This window comes from Cardiocondyla obscurior, linkage group LG01 (assembly GCF_019399895.1).
Source record: "Cardiocondyla obscurior isolate alpha-2009 linkage group LG01, Cobs3.1, whole genome shotgun sequence".
Lineage (NCBI taxonomy): Eukaryota > Metazoa > Arthropoda > Insecta > Hymenoptera > Formicidae > Cardiocondyla > Cardiocondyla obscurior.
The window spans coordinates 1,871,590-1,890,383 of NC_091864.1; the positions used below are offsets into that span (position 1 = coordinate 1,871,590).

Here is an 18,794-nt window from a genome sequence, read left to right on the forward strand (position 1 = left end):
ATGTAAAATGTTTGCAGAAAGAAAATGTTAATTCGCCAAGCTGTCGGAACGAAATCGCACTGTTGGCAATCGAACTTAACGCAATCTCGATCTAAGAAACGTTACGAATTAATTCGGAAATTTATCAAATGCTGCGATAGTTATACAGACGTGAACAACGATCGCTTTTATGAGAAGAAGCATTGTAGGGACGATCGATGAGACCACGCAAACGTCCATAATCGCAAACATATCGGTCGTCGTCGCAAATTATTCGTTGTTAACATCTCCGGAGACAATGTAGAAGGCTTGATTCAAACTACGGGCTCAATGATGCTTTGCAATAGCTCAACGTTAACAAATTGATGCGTATCCAATTTTAAAAACTTATCCAAAGGTGCGACTGTTTCAATGTATGATTTAAACATGAAATACGTACTTTGCGTATGATGATTCGACTTCTTGCGTGTAACATATGTAATAAGATTGATATCATAAGACTGCGTGTTTTAATATAGCTTTTCTTAATTTTATACGATAGCTTAAGTTTATTAGCTCATAATTATGTTATTTAAATTGAAAGCAGGCGCAATAATGAGATTATCGACGTACGTAAAAATACAAATTTGATATTATACATATGCTTTGAGTAACTAATGGTGTGTGCAAGGTAAATACTCGATGCGTTTCTTAATTTAGAAATATTATAGAATTAATTATAATTGCCAATAATGCAACAACACGGGAAAGTACATACGTAATAATATATAGGATTATATAAGTTAATGTAAAATTAATTTTTTCTTTGCGAGTACGTTGTGCGAAAGTGGCCGTACTTTTCTGAAACTTTTTTAATATTTTACTTCAATTAAATCCGTCCCCGGTAGTGTGAATCAAGCCCCGCTAATTTCGGCCTGTATTGACATCCGACATTTGCCGCTAAATACGTTTGTGACGATAATTGTACGGAGAAATCCTTGCAATAATGTAACAGAACAAAACCGGCTGTTCGGCGCTAAATGTGGAAGTTTAATGCGCGGCCTGGAAAATACGCTTACACGAAATTGCGGCGAACATCGTCGGGTTTTCAACCCTCGTATTCGAACGTTCTTTGTACACATATCCGTGATATATCACGAAAGTTCTAATTGCCTCGTGAAAAGCCGATGGATTCGCGTAAGATGCGAGAGACGTATTAAAAACTGTTTAAGTACCGTTGAAAGAGAAATATGTACATGAGATACATCTTCGTGAAGACGCTAGAAATCTCGGGCGGACCGCAGCTTTTCACGGCGCGATTAAAATCGCGTAAATATGACGCTCTTATGACATATCGATCAGCCGCGATCGCTGTCCAATTGAACCATATCCACGAGCAACGCGAATATCAATCGCGCGCAATCTCCGCACACATATCCCTCCCTTTTCGACACGCGAGTTTTTGTCTTTTGGAAGGTCTTTTGCCCTCCCCGGTTTATCTTATCGTTGACATATCGAACTCGATAGAGAAAGACAAGCAATTAAGCACCGTTATCCTATCGTAATTTTTGCTCACGTTTATAATCGAGAAACGAAACGGAGAAGAAAGCGAAAAAGAATTGTACGCTCTTTTCAAGATTCGACGGGCATTCCGTTGCATATCTCGATATTTTTGATATTCCCGAAAAAAAAAAGGTTCTTTTTCTTTTCTTTAACGCTTTTTCTTACATATCGGGTCCTGTTTGGTTCTCTAAATTATAAGAAAGCGCTGAAACCACATACCTTCGACTGAGAATCGTTTATTAATAAGGCTGCCGCTTCGACTGAGTCCGAAGCGCGGAAAGAGGAAGATGATGTTGGCTTCCGTTGCAATACACGACTAACGCTACTGCCAATCTAGACGTAGAGATCCCCAAGATTGATGTTTTTTCCCTCCCTCGGAAGGTGTGGACATTTTGATGATCGAGATATTCGCGAACTTGCTGCCTTCGGAAATGCGAAAAGAATCAGCCTCCCGTTCTCCACCGCTCGTTCAAGGCCAGAGATAACGATCAGCCGCTGCAAGCAAAGACAGCGGGCACGTGAATATCGATACAATTAGAAATTATGAGACGCATTGAACCTGCGGTGAGAACGCGAGGCTCCGGTCTGTCCTGCAATACGTCGAAGAAGCTTAACAGAGCTTCCAAGCTTGGACGGACATTAAATATCCCACTCAGCGTCGTCGCCCAAAAGATAATGAGCGGCAAGACGCACCCCCCTTATTAATTGACTTTTACTTTTTACTTTAATATCGTCTTTACCGAGATCACCTGGCGTTCGCTGACCTAAAGTAATCGAGCTACACTGTGTAACAAAGTGCGCAATTGTAAAATGACTGTATATACAAATATAAATTATGCGATTACCTTCCTTTCGTGCGCATTCTTTCACTCTGTTTCCCGTACAGCAGTTTTCTTTAACGTAGAGAGAAGAAGAGAGTTGGATTCGTAAGTCTCGGAATTTCGCGGCGCTGAGTGTTTGAAATCGTTTGAAACATCTGAGAGTATAGGGAGAGTAAGTTGGTGGCATTGCGATCGCTTGTTCCCGCGACTTTTTTAACCACGCCTCTTTTGTAATGGCCGCTTTTTTCTTTTCTTTTGTTTATTTCGTGTGGGAAGAAACGCACTTTTTACGCACACCTGAAGGGCCGATCCCTCCAGGTAGTGTGGGGCATCGGCCATACCCACTAAAACTCCGCCACGTACAGGATAAACGTAGAATTCAAAACTAGGACTCGTCGGAAAACTTAAGAAAAGAAAAGTTATTCTTCACAAGCCCCGGCAATTCATATAGGTAAGAATCTATCCTTTTCCTAGACATATAACCTAACTATATTTTACAAAAGATAATTATCCATATTAATTAGAAATGTAATCTTTTTTCGTACTTAAGTTCTCCATCGGGAGTACTTAGATATTTAGAGCTGATCCTCGCACGAAGCTCGTATAGGTGCCTCATTGCGGCATCGATGGCTGCTGTATCGAAAATGACTTGATCAATTTCTATTTTTGTTAATCTAAAATTAAGGAGAATACATAAAAGAAATTTTTTCTGTAACAATTGGTGTGGAAATCACTCTTGAAAAGGGATCATATTTGCCAATTTAATTGATGGGAACATGATGTCGTGCACTCATTGTCGAATAATGGATCTGCATCAAGATGAAGTATCCTCAAACTTCAAGTATCCTCATAGCTGCTGTACAACTACCCACTATACATCTACCGTCAAAAACGTTTGCACCAAAGTCTGTACTAATAGTACGTAATTTTTATTATTTAAAAAGAAATTTTATTACATAAATATTTTTTTGTTTAATTTGGGCACTTAATATACAATTAGCTAATTAAATAAATTTGTTCATCTTTCAGAAAATTATTCAAATTGGAGATCGTCTAATTTAAGCAGAAATAATAATGATACGTTTAAAAAAGGTAAAAAGAATTAAAGAAATTCTTAGATAAAAGTATAAATTTTAAACACATATAAATGGTAGAAAAAATAAGATTTGTTTAATATTATAAAATCGATTGACTCGTTTCTTATCTATTTTTATATATATGGTGCAATCAAAAAAGCTCTCAGTCTTATTATACGTTTCGATAAATGCAATCCTAAGCGTGTCAGTCGCAAAACCGCACGAATATTAATTTAGCTCGAAATTACTTGTGTCGTAGGCACGGGTGATCCGCTGTTACCAGATTCAAGTGTACAAATGGGGAGAATCAGGAATGCACACACATACGAACTAATGATGCACCGTGAATCGGCTCCGGTGGTTTTGATCGAAAGAATGCAAGTTCGTCTGAAGCTCTTGGAAGATAGCAACGCTACGTTGCATCTAAGAAACCGTGATCTTATTACTAAAAATAAGAGCTTGACGAAGCGGTGAGGCCTTACACCGTGATTAATTAATTAATTCAATCACGTCTACAAAATAATTTGCACAATACAATTATAAAATATAATTGTTCGTTTTTTAATAAATATTAAATTTTGATACAAATTTTCTCTCTGATGAATGACGTGCAGACAGGAAGAGAACGTAATTAAAATAGAGAAATTGGAAAATAACGTATCATTATTGCAAAATAAACTTGATAAAGAAAAAGCCAACTTGGTAAATATATTAACAAAGCAACCGGTAAAAATAATAACTACTGAATAAGAAAAAATTATTTTTAAATATAATTTTAGATTGTTTTATATTAATTTCAGAAATACGACAAAAAATGTTTAGAAAATAAATGTACCTCCTCGACGAATATAATTTCTAAGACTGATCGCGGATTACAAATTTGGGAAGCCTGCAAAGATTGTCAAGGAAAATTAGAGGGATGCCAAAAGGATTCATTTACACGGATCACTATCACAAAGTAAGTCTCCAGCAAAATTAAAACTGAATGGAATCTATTGTTTTATCTTATTGAGCATCTGACGATAAAATACAGTAATTAACAAATAAGTTATGAAAGAATTAAACATGATCACGAGCATCTGATAATAATCTACTTAAATTGCATTCGACTATCGTAAATAACACGTTCTTATCTTAAATTTGCTACTGTATTCTCAATTTTCTATGGCCTTACTCTTCTTTAATTATATTCACAACTCGTAATTCTCAATGAGATTAGGTCCGAGTATGAATTGCTGGAAAGAGATATGCGAACTTTGAGGGATGCTGTGATCGCCCGAGAAGAAGCCTGGAATAAAGCAATGGAGCGCGAACGGAATTGTCAGCAGCAATTAGCACGCTTGACCGCAGAGGCGATCGTTTCGCGTCACCTTTGTGAAACTTGCCAGAATGAACTTCGAGCAGTTACGGATACTTTGACGGTAATACCTATAACCGAAAGCTTGATAGCATATTAAGCTTGCAATTCGAAAACTAGCGTAATGCATTGATGTGCAGAGTACTGTGTTAATAATGAGTAAACCCTCGAGAAAATTTTAATTAAATATCCCACTGTAACTCTTAGACTACTTGGTAAACTGCTTTGGTAAAAATATAGATATAATTAATTAATCATAATTTTAATTAATTAACGAAATATACATATAATTAAGCAGGAAAAATATATTGTTAATCCCATTAGTTTAATTAATAATAATATTGATAATTTAAACAGTATTAACAAGATACGTGCTTATATTTTAATATAATATATTAATTTTATTAATATTAATTTAGTTATTATCAAAGCATTATATATATTGAACAAGCAAGTGCATTTTGTATTAACCTCTTTTTATTTCCAGAAAAAAGAATCCGAGCTGAAAATGATACGGAAAGAAGTACAGTACTTAAACAAATTAATTGTGAAGCTGCTCCGACGTCAAAGGTGAGATCTGCTCAATTTTATTCGTAACAAACTCTCCATTCGTCTTTCTCTCGCTCCTTCTTTTTCGTCACGAAACTCCTCTAAACTTTATCGTTGGAATACGTAATGTTAGCGTTTATTATAACGAAATCAATTTTTGTTTTTGAGACGATAATTCGAAAGCTCTGTTTTAAGTTATTATTATATTTCAGGGAACTGGAAAAATACTCGAACGACAGTAAACGTTTCTACATTAGCAAAAAGGATCAAAGGTACATAGAGGAAATTGCGCGGCGCGTACAAAACTCCAAGAGCAAATCAAAAAGGAAAGTCAGATGTAATTCGGATAAATATTCGCGTTTGATTAGCTTTTGTGAGATCAAGCGGAATCAGGCAGATTCCTCGGAAGATCGTCGCAAATTAAATTTTCAATCGACTTCGTAAGTCCACTGTCCGATTTATATAGATATTGAAAATACTTCTGCGATTTTAATACGACATCGTGTACCCTCATTAAAACTGAATATATATGGATATGTCCATCTGAACTTTTCGTAAATGTAATTAACATTAATATTAATTGATTTTTCGGGGTAAAGATTTCAAGTTTTTACGTGCACAAATGAGTTGCAACGTCTTCAAGTAGATGGCATTGTAACAAAGATAATGTAGGGATTTTAAACGTGTCATATCGACACTCCGACATCTTGTGTACTGTTATTTTGTCGCGCGATTTTTCTTTAGACAATATTTTTCTTTTTTGTGAATACAAAAAATAGTTCAAGCATCTCTACAGTGTTTTTTAGAAGAATTTGCAGTGACAGTCAAGCCGAAGTGACATGCTTAACATTAAACTCGCGGAGTTTAATCGAAAATTCTGTAAGAATTACACATCAATCCACAGTCTATCTACGTGTGTCCACGACATAGACGTAAATTAATAATCGAATCCGTGTATTTTATCTACGGAAAGTAATGCCTGCACACGTAAGTTGAGACAGTCTTATTAACGAATATTAGTTTAATCGGCAATAAAAGACGGTAACGATTATTAAAAATCTAGTAGCTTGACGTGATGGATGTTGACGGATTATCGTATTATTAATGAAGCCGGTACGATGTTATCTAACACAGTTTTTCTTAATTTTCTTTATAAATTACAGGGATAGTTTATTATATTATTATCAGCTTGTGCCATAAGGTGAATCTTGAATCAATATCAAATCCATATTTGCTATCAGCAAAAGCAAGTGCAAGAATGTAAATTTATAATTTTAAATGTATCCTTGAGCTTAAAAGATAATCGCTGTGAATGAAAAAGTATTACGTAAGTAAAATATAAAGATTATAAATATAAAATACTTGCTCCAAATAATTTGTTTTATCTAAATAAAAAAATATATTAATTTTCTTTTATTTTTTTCAGTACAATGAGGCTTATGTTGCTTTGGTATCACAATTTTTTTTTAAGCTGGATTAAAACAAGTCGAGTAATTGTTAAAACTTCAAACACAAGATATGACAACCGATTAATTATCACATTAATTAACGACTCGTTTCTTCAACAAAAATGCATTGTATCATGCTTAACTTATTATTTGTTGAATATTTTTTAAACATACAATAGTTTATTCATCGTCATTAGTTTGCCTGGAAGCTGTTAATCCTTAAATTGATGGTTAACTCGCATATTTGGTAAGATTAATTACAATATATTATAATTTTTGTTAAATATTAATTTTAAACGGGTGCACTTCCGAAAATCCAATACCTTCAATTAATATATACTTGCGTACTTTCACGAGTTGATTACAAAAATAATAGTGAAAATTGGCCTAAAATAAATATAAAAATTGCAAGTTAAAACAATTAATTTTATGTAAAAAAAAAATATAATAACTTTCTTTTAATTTTTTTTAGAACGGAGGTATTTGTCACGAATAGATTTTTTAGAAAGTTATATTCAACAAATAGAAACAAGTAGACGTGATAAGCGCAATGGAAAACAGAATGGACAGAAAAGTGCTCCCACCGTCATTCTCGAGATAGAAGATGTACATTCGCGGAGGAAGTGGAAGAAGAACGCTAGCATAAAGCCGTCGGATATTTCTGCTCGTGCGGTCAGTTGTCGGCGTTGTCGCTCGAAAATCGCGGGTGACCTGCGCCCAGCTAAAATCAATGAGCACGTTCAGCGACAAAGCTGCCGACGGCAGCGCGATTCAGCCGTGGGACACCAGCAACCGCGTCGTGGGTGCTGCCGTTTGGTCCGGCTTGCTTCGCAAAACCCTCGGCACCGTTCTCCGCGGCACGTACGAGCCGATTTCACGTCAACGGGACACGGACCATGTAAGTGCAAGTGAGGACGAGATGCCGTCCGGCTGCGAGGACATGGATCTTTGCACCGACAAGGTCCTATCCAAGGGTAGGATTCTGCAAGAGCTTACGAAGGCTGTCAAACTGGTGAGCAACCGATCGTATACCCGGCTCTCCAAGACCACTTTCCTGTATTTACACTCACGCCCGATACTGCTGTTTCTGCCGCATGTGATGCACGAACTCTGCGACACGAAAAAGTGTGTCTTACGTCAATTGTTAATTTGCGGTTGGTCTTGTGGCTATAGAGAGTACTTTCGCGTGATTACGACGAAGTATCGAAGTCCAATCTAGTCGACGTTACACCGGTCCGTCACTTCTGACCTAGTCACTATCTAATCTTCGTCCTACCTTGAATCAAGATTTTATAATAAGATTGGACAACTTTTAATCTCATGCGGTTTATGTGTTGGCACGTATCGCCCCTGCTTGTTGCATCTGTCGCCTATCGAACGTTTTTACGTTAACTTACTGTCAAATCGGTTAGTCGTCACGTAGAGATTTAAATGCACATGCACGTTGTAATTATTACTATTATATTTCTGCTGCGCTCGACATTTTTTATTTGGCTTTGGCTTCAGAATTAATTGCATTGGTGAGCTAATTTGATTAAAATCTTAGTAGGAAATGCGTGAAACGAACGGCATACATTGCGATAAAAACGAGGCAAGAAAAAAAATTCGAAGAAAGTTACTCAATAATTGGTGAAACAAAAGAATTTGCGGGAAAATATCTTAAAGTACAAGTGACCGAGACAAATGTGAAATTTATTTCGTTTTAACTGCGTATCGTACCTATGAAGAAAAGTCGGAGCATATACATGTTCGGGAAATGTATATGTGTGTGACGTGACGTCGCAACCTGCTCATGAGTTAATCGCGACGCAGCGCGCCTCCAAATCGAACGTTCTCACATATATAGGAATACTTGTTCGCAACGTGTATGCACTCCGCAGTTCTTTCGCATCCGTTCGTTGCATGCATTTTTTAATGTGAAATTGCTCGCTAATAAAAAACCATACGGCGAGTCTCACTTGTTCTACTTTTTTTGCTCACAACGACAAAATCGCGAGAATTGTTGAAGTGTGAGTCACACTCGTTGAAATCAACTGGCTTCCCTGACGTCTCATTGACAGCCATGTGTTGTAGAGAACAGCTGATAAAGACTCCTTTTCACCTAAGCTTTCTTTTGTTATATTCTCTTTTTACTCCGAAATTATTGATCGCGTACTTATTTGATTTTCTTCCGTGCTAAAAACCTTGTGCCATTAAAAAGAACAGGTCTAAAATTGACGTTATAATTTTGGATCGCTTCTAGGTTGTGTCAATTAAAGTGAAATAAATGGTGCTGGCTAAAAGTGGGAGTGTTTGAAAGTAAAAGCATATTTTGCGCTTTATGTAATTAATTTGCTTTCAACAATAATTATTTGCTTTTAACAGAAAGTATTTTTAGTTTATGCAAAAAAAATTGCATTTGAGAACTTTGAAATTTATGTAACACATATGCTCGAACAGGTTTATGCCCAAAGTCTTTATGGCACGGTAGTTTTGGATGGTGATTCCTGGCTCGTTTATTGGCTCGACCGTGCATTGCGCCATGGACTACGTGTGGAAAGACACGGATATTGGGGTACTGCTAGAGAACTTAGTCATCAGGACACAGTTGTAGTCATACACGCTTTGCAGAGTGTATTAACTTCGATAGGAAAAGGTATGTTTTGATATCTTATCATAGTATTCTTTTACATTAAAGAACATTTATCTTTTAAAAATGCATTTAAATATAAATGTACTTATTTCATTTCTTTTTTAATATGTTTGAATTTTATACAGGTCGAGCATGGCTCTACCATACTTTGAGTGAAGGCAGTTTTGAGAGCTATCTAGCCTGTTTATTGCGAGACACGAAGACATTAAAGAAACAGTACTTTCCACATGCACTTGTGAGAGACGTTGATAAGACTAATCAACTTGTTAATCTTCTTGCTGGTCTGGAAAATGTGTCCTTCACATTGCAATTGGTATGTTAAATCGATATAATGAATAACAACTTATAAATAGTATACGAAGCATTTAGCAAGAAGTAACGGAATCAAATCAACTTTCTCTTTCTCCGTTCAATGTTCAGTGCATGGTGCAATTTTTATTCTTATTTATACTTATCATTATGTAGATATCAGTAATCACCCCCTGGTTACACATATCACACTAATGAATAACATCAATCACATAATAAGAGTCCCACACGCATGCACAGTTTGATAGATTGTCGTATTTAAAGTTACAAGGGGGCAGGAGATTATCATTTTATTTGCGAGTACACACTTTATTTCGTGCAGACTAGATATCGTTTAGTTTGCTTATTCATGGAAAATTTCTACAAACATGTTATTGAATTAAAAAAAAAAAAAACCTATTTACACAGAATTATCTGTTGTTAGATAAATATGGTGTTAATAACTGCTTGATATACCGAGTGTCTCAGATCAAAGGACCGATATTTTAGGGGTAGATAAGATCTTTTAAAGACAAGTAAAAAAATCTTTAAAAGACTTATCTATCCTTAAAATATCGGTCCTTTGATCTGAGACGTTGTATGTGTAATAAAACTAATACTTTGTTACGTAAATATTATACAGGATGTGACATATTTGGATATCTGCAATTATATGCCTCAAAGGCCTATGAGTGTAAATCCATCGGGAACAGTTTTGTCGCTGCATTTAAGATCTTCTAGCGTTTCGAGCCTAACTTCTCCAGGAGACAGTGGCGTTGCGTTCGACAGTGACATGGATATAGCAAATGAAACTGATGGAAGCAGCTATAAAGAGGTAAAATTTTAATTGAGTTGAAATTATATAAAAAAAAAGAAGTTTATACATCCAACGAATAATGCATTGTAATATATTAATTTTAATAGGAGGATTATTCAATGGATGATATTCCTAAATATCGGAATAATAAGTACAAGACGATTATTAGTAATCGCATAGAACATAATAAAAATTTGGGATCTAGTGACTCGAGCGAGGACGGCAAAACGCCAATACAATCACCAGCGATAACAAAATTTCAAACTGTTATGATGACGAAAAACGATATAGTTAATCAGAATGTAACGCGAAAGTTGGATGATAACGAAATGAATTGCTCTAGTTTAGAAACTCTTAAAGACTACGATTTCTATAGCAAAAGTCTGGACGAGGCAAAACTGGATAAAACGAACAATATTGATAACGACGTAAAGGACTTTAGTAAAAGAAACGCCTACTACAATGATAGTCCCGCTTATAGTTTTAAGAAGAACATAGAGCCTCGTAATTCGTATCTAATTAATAACGACACGAATTTATTAGAGCTGAGCATGACCATTTCTGATTGCGACAATATGGATGCGTCTTATGGCATTTTAAACACGATTAATATGACCGACGCTAGCATTCTATCTTCATCCAGTTCAGAGGGTATAGTACAACGTAGGCAACGTAAAAAGAAGCGGGGTGAAAGCAAAAAACGAGTCAGTTTTCACGAAGATATTCTGAAAACAATGAAGTTAGAAGATGATGAAAATTTTGCTGATTTTTCCATGAGTTTTCTGTTGCCTAGTTCCGTTCTACAGAGAGATGCTCAGAAAACTAGATACAGTTGGTGTGCACACGGAGATTCGCCATACGTGCAGAAAAACATGAATACCGGCAGGGACGTGCATTCTGATTGCTATTCGTATTCATCATCATCGTCTAATGCATTTGACAGTGATGGAACTGATAAAGAATTGTCGAAACTGTGTATTGATATGCCATGTCAACGCAACTGCAGATGCAATTGCAATTTATCGTTATCGGAGCGCGGTGCGCCGGAAGGTCAAGAAGATCCAGGTAAAAGTTTGAGGCCTAAAATGGAAATAGAATTAGGAGATAATGAGGCACAGGAAGCCTATATTGTCGAAAAAGCATATGGTAATATCGTTGAAGATCCTCCATCTAAGCTGGAGATGCCGCAATCGGTGAATTCAAAGAAATATGCTAATTCAAGTGATTGGTCGGACGTGGATAGCGTAACAACATCTGAAACAGAGGAACGCAAGAGCAGTCGACATTTACTCTCACCGTCAAAGAAGCGCAATATGACTGCGATACTGTCGGGTGAAAATAGCAATAAACTGTTGGCGCCGCCTTTACGTCAAGCGCCATCAAAGACGTCGTTATTGAGCAGATTTCTAAAATCGATTACTGAGAGAAAATTTGAGACAAAAAAGAACAAGAAATCACCGAAAACGAATACTTTATACATTAAAGGAATTAAGATGAGCTATGATTCTTTCAAAGATTTCAATGACAATCTCGATAAAGAAATACAAGAAAATGTAGCTGCCGAAAAACAGGAATTTAGCGGTGAAAAAGTAAGCCTAAAGCTACGTGAACTTTTCAAAAGACATATCTATCGTGATAAAACGGAGGAACTGTATAAAGTATATAAAGTGAGAAGTTCGTACATGACAAATGGTGAAAGCAAGCCGATGATAGCGTTATTGACAGACAAAACGCTATATTTAACTGGCTCGAAAATTGACCATTCTTATAGTAATCAGTTCGTTATTCCTTATAATGAACTAGATGTTATTATGGTATGCAGTATATTGTATTTTTTTCTTGATATATACTATGTATGCACTTTACTAATTAATATATATTTGTTTTATATAAATAGATTGGCCCAAATGCGCAAAGTATTTTAATTTCCAATGCTGATTGTGAAATGCAATACTTATTTTCTACTGGCAGCTCACAAACTACCTCAGAATTAATCAGCCACTTGGAGATGGCCATGAGACGATCGCCGACAAAACCAAAGCTTCCTGCAGTTAAAGAATTAAATTATGAAGATATGCATATTTTGAGGAATTCAATTCTCACCGATACAGCTGTGCATCCCGTATGTAAAACTATTGTCAAAAGCTTTATAAAATTATAATTTAATTTTTTTTTTAATGTCTTATAACAAAGAAGTAAAAATTTTCTAAAAAAAAATTCCTTGTTTATTACAATTTATACGAAATATTTATACAATATTAATACTTTATTACGTTATCATTTCTCTGTACACCGAAGGGTAGATATGGCATTTTCTGCGGCGACAGCAACTAGCGTACGTAACCCTAGAACGCAGAGGCAGAGAATAAGAGAACGGGAAGAAAATCAGTCTTCGGCAATTCGGCCGGCGCGGTACATACATGTGAAACTTTACGCACACGACGCTAAAGTCACGTTCACTAGCTGCCGTCGGCGCAGTAAATGCCATATATCTTCCATCGTACATTATTATAGAAAAAAAGATTATTTTTATTGACGGGTTTAATTGCTTTTATAGGATGAAAAAATACAGCATTATAGTCTTATTCATATGGAAGATGAACATATTTCACCACCTAGCACACCGTGTGGGCCAATGAAAGAGGGCGATCTGATGTTCCGACCGCATACGTATCAAAATTTGCATCCGAACGCACCTACGCATCCTTGGGAGGCTGGCTATTTTGTATTAAAAGGCGGAGTGGTTTATATGTTCACGGATTCAAATCAACGGCTTCCTAAGCGTGCAATACCGTTAAAAGGGGGCTTATGTCAAGGATGCAGAAGGATTCCTAATTCCCATCGACCACACACGTTTGAGATACTGCTGAAACCGAATAAGTCATATCAATTTGCTGCTCCGGACGAATACGTGGCTTCCGAATGGTTACAGAGTTTTGTTCAGAGTGCGTCGGGTTTATTCGATAGCACGGAAAAAAGAGAGCCATTACCTTGCAGTCTCGTTACGACTACAAAACACTTAGTGGCGATGAAAGAAGTTCATCCTGGCACGCAAAGAGGCCAAACGCTCTCGTGCGCTTCTATTAAAGATCTAGCGGCATTTCGAGTACCATTGGTACAACAATCGTGGTGTATACTGGTAAATATACATTAATAGAAATCAATAGATTGTCAATTTCATGCTTTATTATTACGAGTGGAATTTGCTAATAAAGCATATCATATATTTGCAGGAATTTGCATGTCGAGAGGTCCACGAAAGTAGCGGTGATTGGGTCATATATTTTACAAATTATACCGAGCTGTGTACTTTTAAAGAAGTCTTAGAAACATTATGGACGGATGCACATTTGGTAAGATATATATCTTTCAAATAATGCATCATAATGGTGCATGCAAGTACTAATAATATAATCTTTGTTTACAGGGTGAGTTTCCTATGGCAACGCTTTCACCAGAAGATAAATTGCAGCGACGTTGCTCGGATGCTAGTAAGGATTTAGAACATGCATGGCGGTATTTGCTGCCACCAGTTTTAGAATAAATGGAAAATATGTGTGTATGTACTACAGACAATATATACACCGTCATTTGAGAAAATATTTTATCATATTGCCATATAAAATATTCATGAGATAAAACACAAAGCAAAAGTTTCGTAAAAACGCATGCGAATATCCATATATAACTATGTTCGAAAAATTGAACATTAATATATCGTATGCCAAAGACGCAACATAAAAAAAATATTAATTGCTTCTATTGTAAATTAAATGCCATATATATATATCTTGAAACTAGAATAATCAGTGTTATTTTATGGCTTATAAATATAGTTATAGATGTTTTTATTTGGGGTAGATAACGGTATAATATAATACATTTCTAATTTCAAGATACAAAATATGCGCGAAATATATTCTCACTATATTGTGGTGTTGATGAGAGATTGAGCATTATCTTGCATATAAGTTGCCTCAAACATCTATATAACCATTTAGTAAAATCGCAAAATAGTGCATTATCTTTCTTGTAGCATCGATCACTTTAAAAGAGCTAGCATTAATTTATGATGACACAGAATGTAATATAATGATAATTGTGAGACATTATTGATTATTATATGAATGTCTATATATTCACATATATTGAAGAGATGAACCAGTATGCATTTGAATACGCACGATTGATATTATGAAGTAGATATTTATCGTCCGAGATAATATATATTATAAAATTCAGAATCACACTTGATCCAATTTTGACAAAGGATAATATTACGTTATAAATTGCTTTTAAAATAGATATGAAAATTAATATTCCTATTGCTATCTATAAATTTATAATTTTATTTTTAACGTTAAAATTATTTATTTATCACTTTGTAGTCTCAAAATTATAAAATTTTACTAGGTGCTTTAATTTTCTAAATACGTACGCAAAATATATTAACATAATAATTGAATTATGTGCATGTATCCATTTAATTTAATGTTATGTAATATTAATTTAAATGAGGATTATATCAACGTGTACTGTGCCGTACATTGTATTAAATTTTATTTTAATAATTATGGTTTTACGAATTAAATCTATACAAAGATTATACCAAAATAGTTATAAACAATTTACGCTTCAAAAATTAATTATTTTAAATATGCTTATATTATAATATAAAACAATATATAAGAAAAGCTGTATATGAAAATGAATTTTATTTGTGATATATAATATTATAATACTTATACTATATATATCAATATCGTTGAAAATAAGATATTTGTTATAATTTTTTAAGTTATAATCTTATGTTACCAAAGCTACATGAACAAATGCACTCCAAATATTTTTGTGAATAAATATTTAGTTTCCGCATTATTTCATGTAGCTCTGTACGTGATTGTGATACTGTTAAGTAATAAATGTCAGCTGTTAAGTTCATGAGATTCCTATATGAAATTTATGTAAATTAAATAAGATTATCACGTATTAAATAAACAAGAATAAAATCGGTTTTATATGTTAGTGTCGTGTGAAAAGTATGCGGAGTTAAATTTTTTACAAGTTACAGCCAGCATGTTCTAAATATTTCATCCGTATACGTTTCACATACGAAAATTCTGTATTATCATATACACAACCTGCAAATTATAATAAATAGAAGATTAATAAAAGTATATAAAAACAATTTGTTTGGAAACCAAATTCGACAATTTGTCAATCGTGTAAAATTAATTTTCTTTTTGTATAAGTGCTATTAAAGTTTTTATATCTTTTATTTTTATGATTAAACGAACTCACCTGAGTGATGTTTAATCCTAATTATGTCCTGGTCTTATCCGGATAGGAAAATATGTATAAATGCGATGCACAGCAAGTATTCATAAAAAATAACATTCTTAAGTCTTTTTAAAATTTACACTTTTCTTTTAGGCAAATTTTTGTGTTCTACGATCCACGGATGTCTTTTAACTGCCAGCCAAAGAAATTCGTTCTAAAATTTTTTTCTTGATCAGCTGTGAAAATAAATTTGCAATAAGTAGAGAATTTCTAAGCACCAATGATCAACATAAAAATCGTAAGTCTGTCCTATTATTATTTCGGGAAGTAAATAATCCAACGTTCCGCATAATGTGTTCCGTTTAAATAAACAGTTTAATGATAGGTGTGATAGATGATAAGAATTCTTATTACATCATGCAAAAAATTGTTCTCGAGTAGATATATCAATTGCAAAGTCTTATTATTTTATTTCTTATTTTATACACTATGTTATATTTTACAAATTACTGATTATATCTTTCTCCATTTATATATTTTTCATTTATAATACATTCCTAATGCTTGATAATATTTTTCATACAATTCTACAAGTTTGCATATTAACAGATTTATATGTCATAACTTGAAAAGATTAAAAAATAAATTTGTGATAAAAAAAATTCTATTATTTCGACAGTTCCTCATAATTGCAAAATAAACAGGCTGTGTATCTCACCCACAATTTACCAAATTATGGTTTATACTCTATTTAATTAGGTCCGACAGAAAATTTACTTTTTATTTACAAAATCTTCTCCCTTTTGAATATTTTTCTTAAGCTCCGGAATAGCAGCTTCCAATAATTTTTGCTCAAAACTGCTTAATTTACCCAATCCTAAATTTTTCTCAATTCCATTTTTCTGAAATTTCATAAAAAAAATAAATTATTTATAGCATTTAAACGTATTAATATGTCACGTAATTAATTTTTTTTTCTACTTACACCCAGAAGAATCGGTGTCGAAAAGTACTTGGCATCAGTGACATTCGATCTGACGTATGAGCACTCGATAATACCGGTTTCCCCGTTTAATGCTCTGATTAGCTGAATGCCGAATCGCGCACCGGCAAAAGCCATGGATAAAGTTGCGGATCCAGTTCCCGCTTTAGCTTTAACAACCTCGGTGCCAGCCTCTTGGATTCTTTCGGTGAGTGCTTTAAGCTGGTCGTCTGGGAAAGAAACCGATGGCGTACATTGCGAGATCAATGGGATAATAGTGATGCCGCTATGTCCACCAATAACTGGTACGTTTACTTTCAACGGATCCAGGCCCTAAAAAATTAATTTATCTTACTAATCGTTTTTTCACAATTATAAAAGTATGAAGCAATACACTTTTATCATCTCGAACATTATCGAACTAAATAATATTGAGCAGAAAAACAAATTTTAAATTACTAAGATCGACACACATTTGTTAAAACAAACGAAGTTCAGTTTATCATGGCTGCTGCAGGTTTCATCGTTCATTTTTTTATTTTATTTTACGCGACAGTTTATTTTACGCGACTATATTTTATACCTTTGCTTCCGCGATAAATGTGTTCGCTCTGACGATGTCCAAAGTGGTCACTCCAAATATGCGGTTAGGATCGTAAACGCCCGCCTTCTGAAGCACTTCACTTGCTATTGGAACTGTGCTGTTGACTGGATTTGAGATGATAGCTACGAAGGCCTTTGGCGCGACTTCGGCCACTGCAGCGGCGAGATCTCGAACGATGGAAGCGTTTGTGTTGAACAGATCATCACGCGTCATTCCTGGCTTACGTGGAACTCCTGCAGGTATGATAACAACCTAAAAACAATTTCCAACTTAATAGTGAAAATTTAAAGCGAAGCTTAGTTGCAAATCGTAATGATGTACCTGAGTGCCTTTAAGAGAATCTTTAAGCTGATCTGGACCATTGTAAGCTTTCACCTTCGCTGTGGTATTCATATGTGAGAGATCAGCAGCAACACCAGGTGTGTTCACAATATCGTACAGTGATAATTCCGTAACAAGAGGTGATTGCTTGAGAAGCAAAGACAGTGGCTGGCCAATGCCACCACTTGCTCCCATAACACTGACTTTCGCATCTTGCTGTAAAAAAAAGCACGATATTAGTACTTCAAAAAAATAACTCATTTGAAATACATAAGCAATTATATAAATACATATGCAATAAATTAAAATTTATTTTTTTTCTCAATCAGGTTTCGAAGATATCACGACATGGCAGTTTAACATTGGAGCCGAATTTATAGTTGCATAACGATACTTCGATGATTGCAGCATCGCGATCCGACGGTATGCGAATCCTACGTAACTGATAGGTGACAAGTGATATCTCTCCCGCCATATGTGTCGTTAGAGGTCGAATCTTCTGGTTATCACCAGTGATCCGTGAGATAAAGCAAACATGGCACAATTAATGGCCTATATATTAATAAAAAAAATATGTAATTTTTTTAATATACGCGTGTATAAATATATACACCAATATAAATTTACATAAAACGAAGTGAGATTCCCTCGAAGATATCTTCTCCGAATACGACGTGTTGCCTCACTGAATTGCTATTTTTATTATATACTGGATATTTAGAGATACAGGAGATACGTAAAAATGTTATTACATCACTTGTGGGTATATTTATCTAACATTAATTAACTTCCGGTCGATTAATGAAAAAGAAAAGTAACCTTGCGGTTCGAGGCAGTAATACTTTACCGTAGAGCTTGTGGAGAATCGCTTTGCACCCTGTTGAGTAGCATTTATTGCAGATCTGAAGAATCGGGGCAGCATGTCGACGGCAGTGGATGTCACGTCAAATCGTCAAATGGTCGTAAAAATCACCTGCCAGTATTGCACAGTATACCGCGCAGGCCGCGTAGCGATGCCGATAAGTGTCGACATCTCGCGCTAGGGACCTACAAAATTCTCTATTCATACTTCGCCCGCGAATTCTTCATTTTTTAACC

The 18,794-nt window shown here is 34.9% G+C and overlaps 3 protein-coding genes across 3 annotated transcripts; 2 read left to right on the top strand and 1 right to left on the bottom strand.

Annotated features, from left to right (window-relative positions):
* The first annotated feature begins 39 nt into the window (after window positions 1-39).
* On the top strand, window positions 40-6,896 carry LOC139113104 (uncharacterized). The gene is made up of 11 exons (XM_070674021.1): window positions 40-3,260; window positions 3,372-3,434; window positions 3,678-3,888; window positions 4,033-4,120; window positions 4,219-4,376; window positions 4,638-4,839; window positions 5,263-5,345; window positions 5,537-5,764; window positions 6,121-6,311; window positions 6,488-6,651; window positions 6,751-6,896. The coding sequence occupies exons 1-9, from the start codon at window positions 3,119-3,121 to the stop codon at window positions 6,128-6,130; spliced, it is 1,185 nt and encodes a 394-aa protein (XP_070530122.1). The 5' UTR covers window positions 40-3,118; the 3' UTR covers window positions 6,131-6,311; window positions 6,488-6,651; window positions 6,751-6,896.
* A 605-nt stretch (window positions 6,897-7,501) lies between these two features.
* Prd1 (pruning defect 1) lies at window positions 7,502-15,722 on the top strand. Its single transcript, XM_070673987.1, has 9 exons — window positions 7,502-7,784; window positions 9,212-9,407; window positions 9,530-9,717; window positions 10,336-10,527; window positions 10,617-12,323; window positions 12,407-12,631; window positions 13,067-13,648; window positions 13,743-13,862; window positions 13,937-15,722. Exons 1-9 carry the CDS (start codon window positions 7,503-7,505, stop codon window positions 14,051-14,053), a joined length of 3,609 nt encoding a protein of 1,202 aa, XP_070530088.1. The 5' UTR covers window position 7,502; the 3' UTR covers window positions 14,054-15,722.
* Window positions 15,723-16,235: 513 nt separating this feature from the next.
* Window positions 16,236-18,725, bottom strand: Mdh2 (malate dehydrogenase 2). The gene is made up of 5 exons (XM_070674029.1): window positions 18,544-18,725; window positions 17,697-17,912; window positions 17,355-17,627; window positions 16,775-17,104; window positions 16,236-16,691 (listed from the first exon to the last, which is right to left on the bottom strand). Exons 1-5 carry the CDS (start codon window positions 18,616-18,618, stop codon window positions 16,563-16,565), a joined length of 1,023 nt encoding a protein of 340 aa, XP_070530130.1. The 5' UTR covers window positions 18,619-18,725; the 3' UTR covers window positions 16,236-16,562.
* Between the last annotated feature and the right edge of the window lie 69 nt (window positions 18,726-18,794).

What these genes read in the sequence shown, in the direction of transcription:
- LOC139113104 (XM_070674021.1), top strand. Translation starts at nt 3,119, where the DNA reads ATGATGTCGTGCACTCATTGTCGAATAATGGATCTGCATCAAGATGAA. An exon ending in CACCAAAGTCTGTACTAATA is followed by an intron (nt 3,261 to 3,371) that starts GTACGTAATTTT and finishes TTCATCTTTCAG; the next exon opens with AAAATTATTCAAATTGGAGA. An exon ending in TAATGATACGTTTAAAAAAG is followed by an intron (nt 3,435 to 3,677) that starts GTAAAAAGAATT and finishes CTTGTGTCGTAG; the next exon opens with GCACGGGTGATCCGCTGTTA.
- Prd1 (XM_070673987.1), top strand. Translation starts at nt 7,503, where the DNA reads ATGAGCACGTTCAGCGACAAAGCTGCCGACGGCAGCGCGATTCAGCCG. An exon ending in TTACGAAGGCTGTCAAACTG is followed by an intron (nt 7,785 to 9,211) that starts GTGAGCAACCGA and finishes ATGCTCGAACAG; the next exon opens with GTTTATGCCCAAAGTCTTTA. An exon ending in TGTCCTTCACATTGCAATTG is followed by an intron (nt 9,718 to 10,335) that starts GTATGTTAAATC and finishes AATATTATACAG; the next exon opens with GATGTGACATATTTGGATAT.
- Mdh2 (XM_070674029.1), bottom strand. Translation starts at nt 18,618, where the DNA reads ATGCTGCCCCGATTCTTCAGATCTGCAATAAATGCTACTCAACAGGGT. An exon ending in ATTCTCTTAAAGGCACTCAG is followed by an intron (nt 17,628 to 17,696) that starts GTACATCATTAC and finishes AATTGTTTTTAG; the next exon opens with GTTGTTATCATACCTGCAGG. An exon ending in CATTTATCGCGGAAGCAAAG is followed by an intron (nt 17,105 to 17,354) that starts GTATAAAATATA and finishes TTAATTTTTTAG; the next exon opens with GGCCTGGATCCGTTGAAAGT.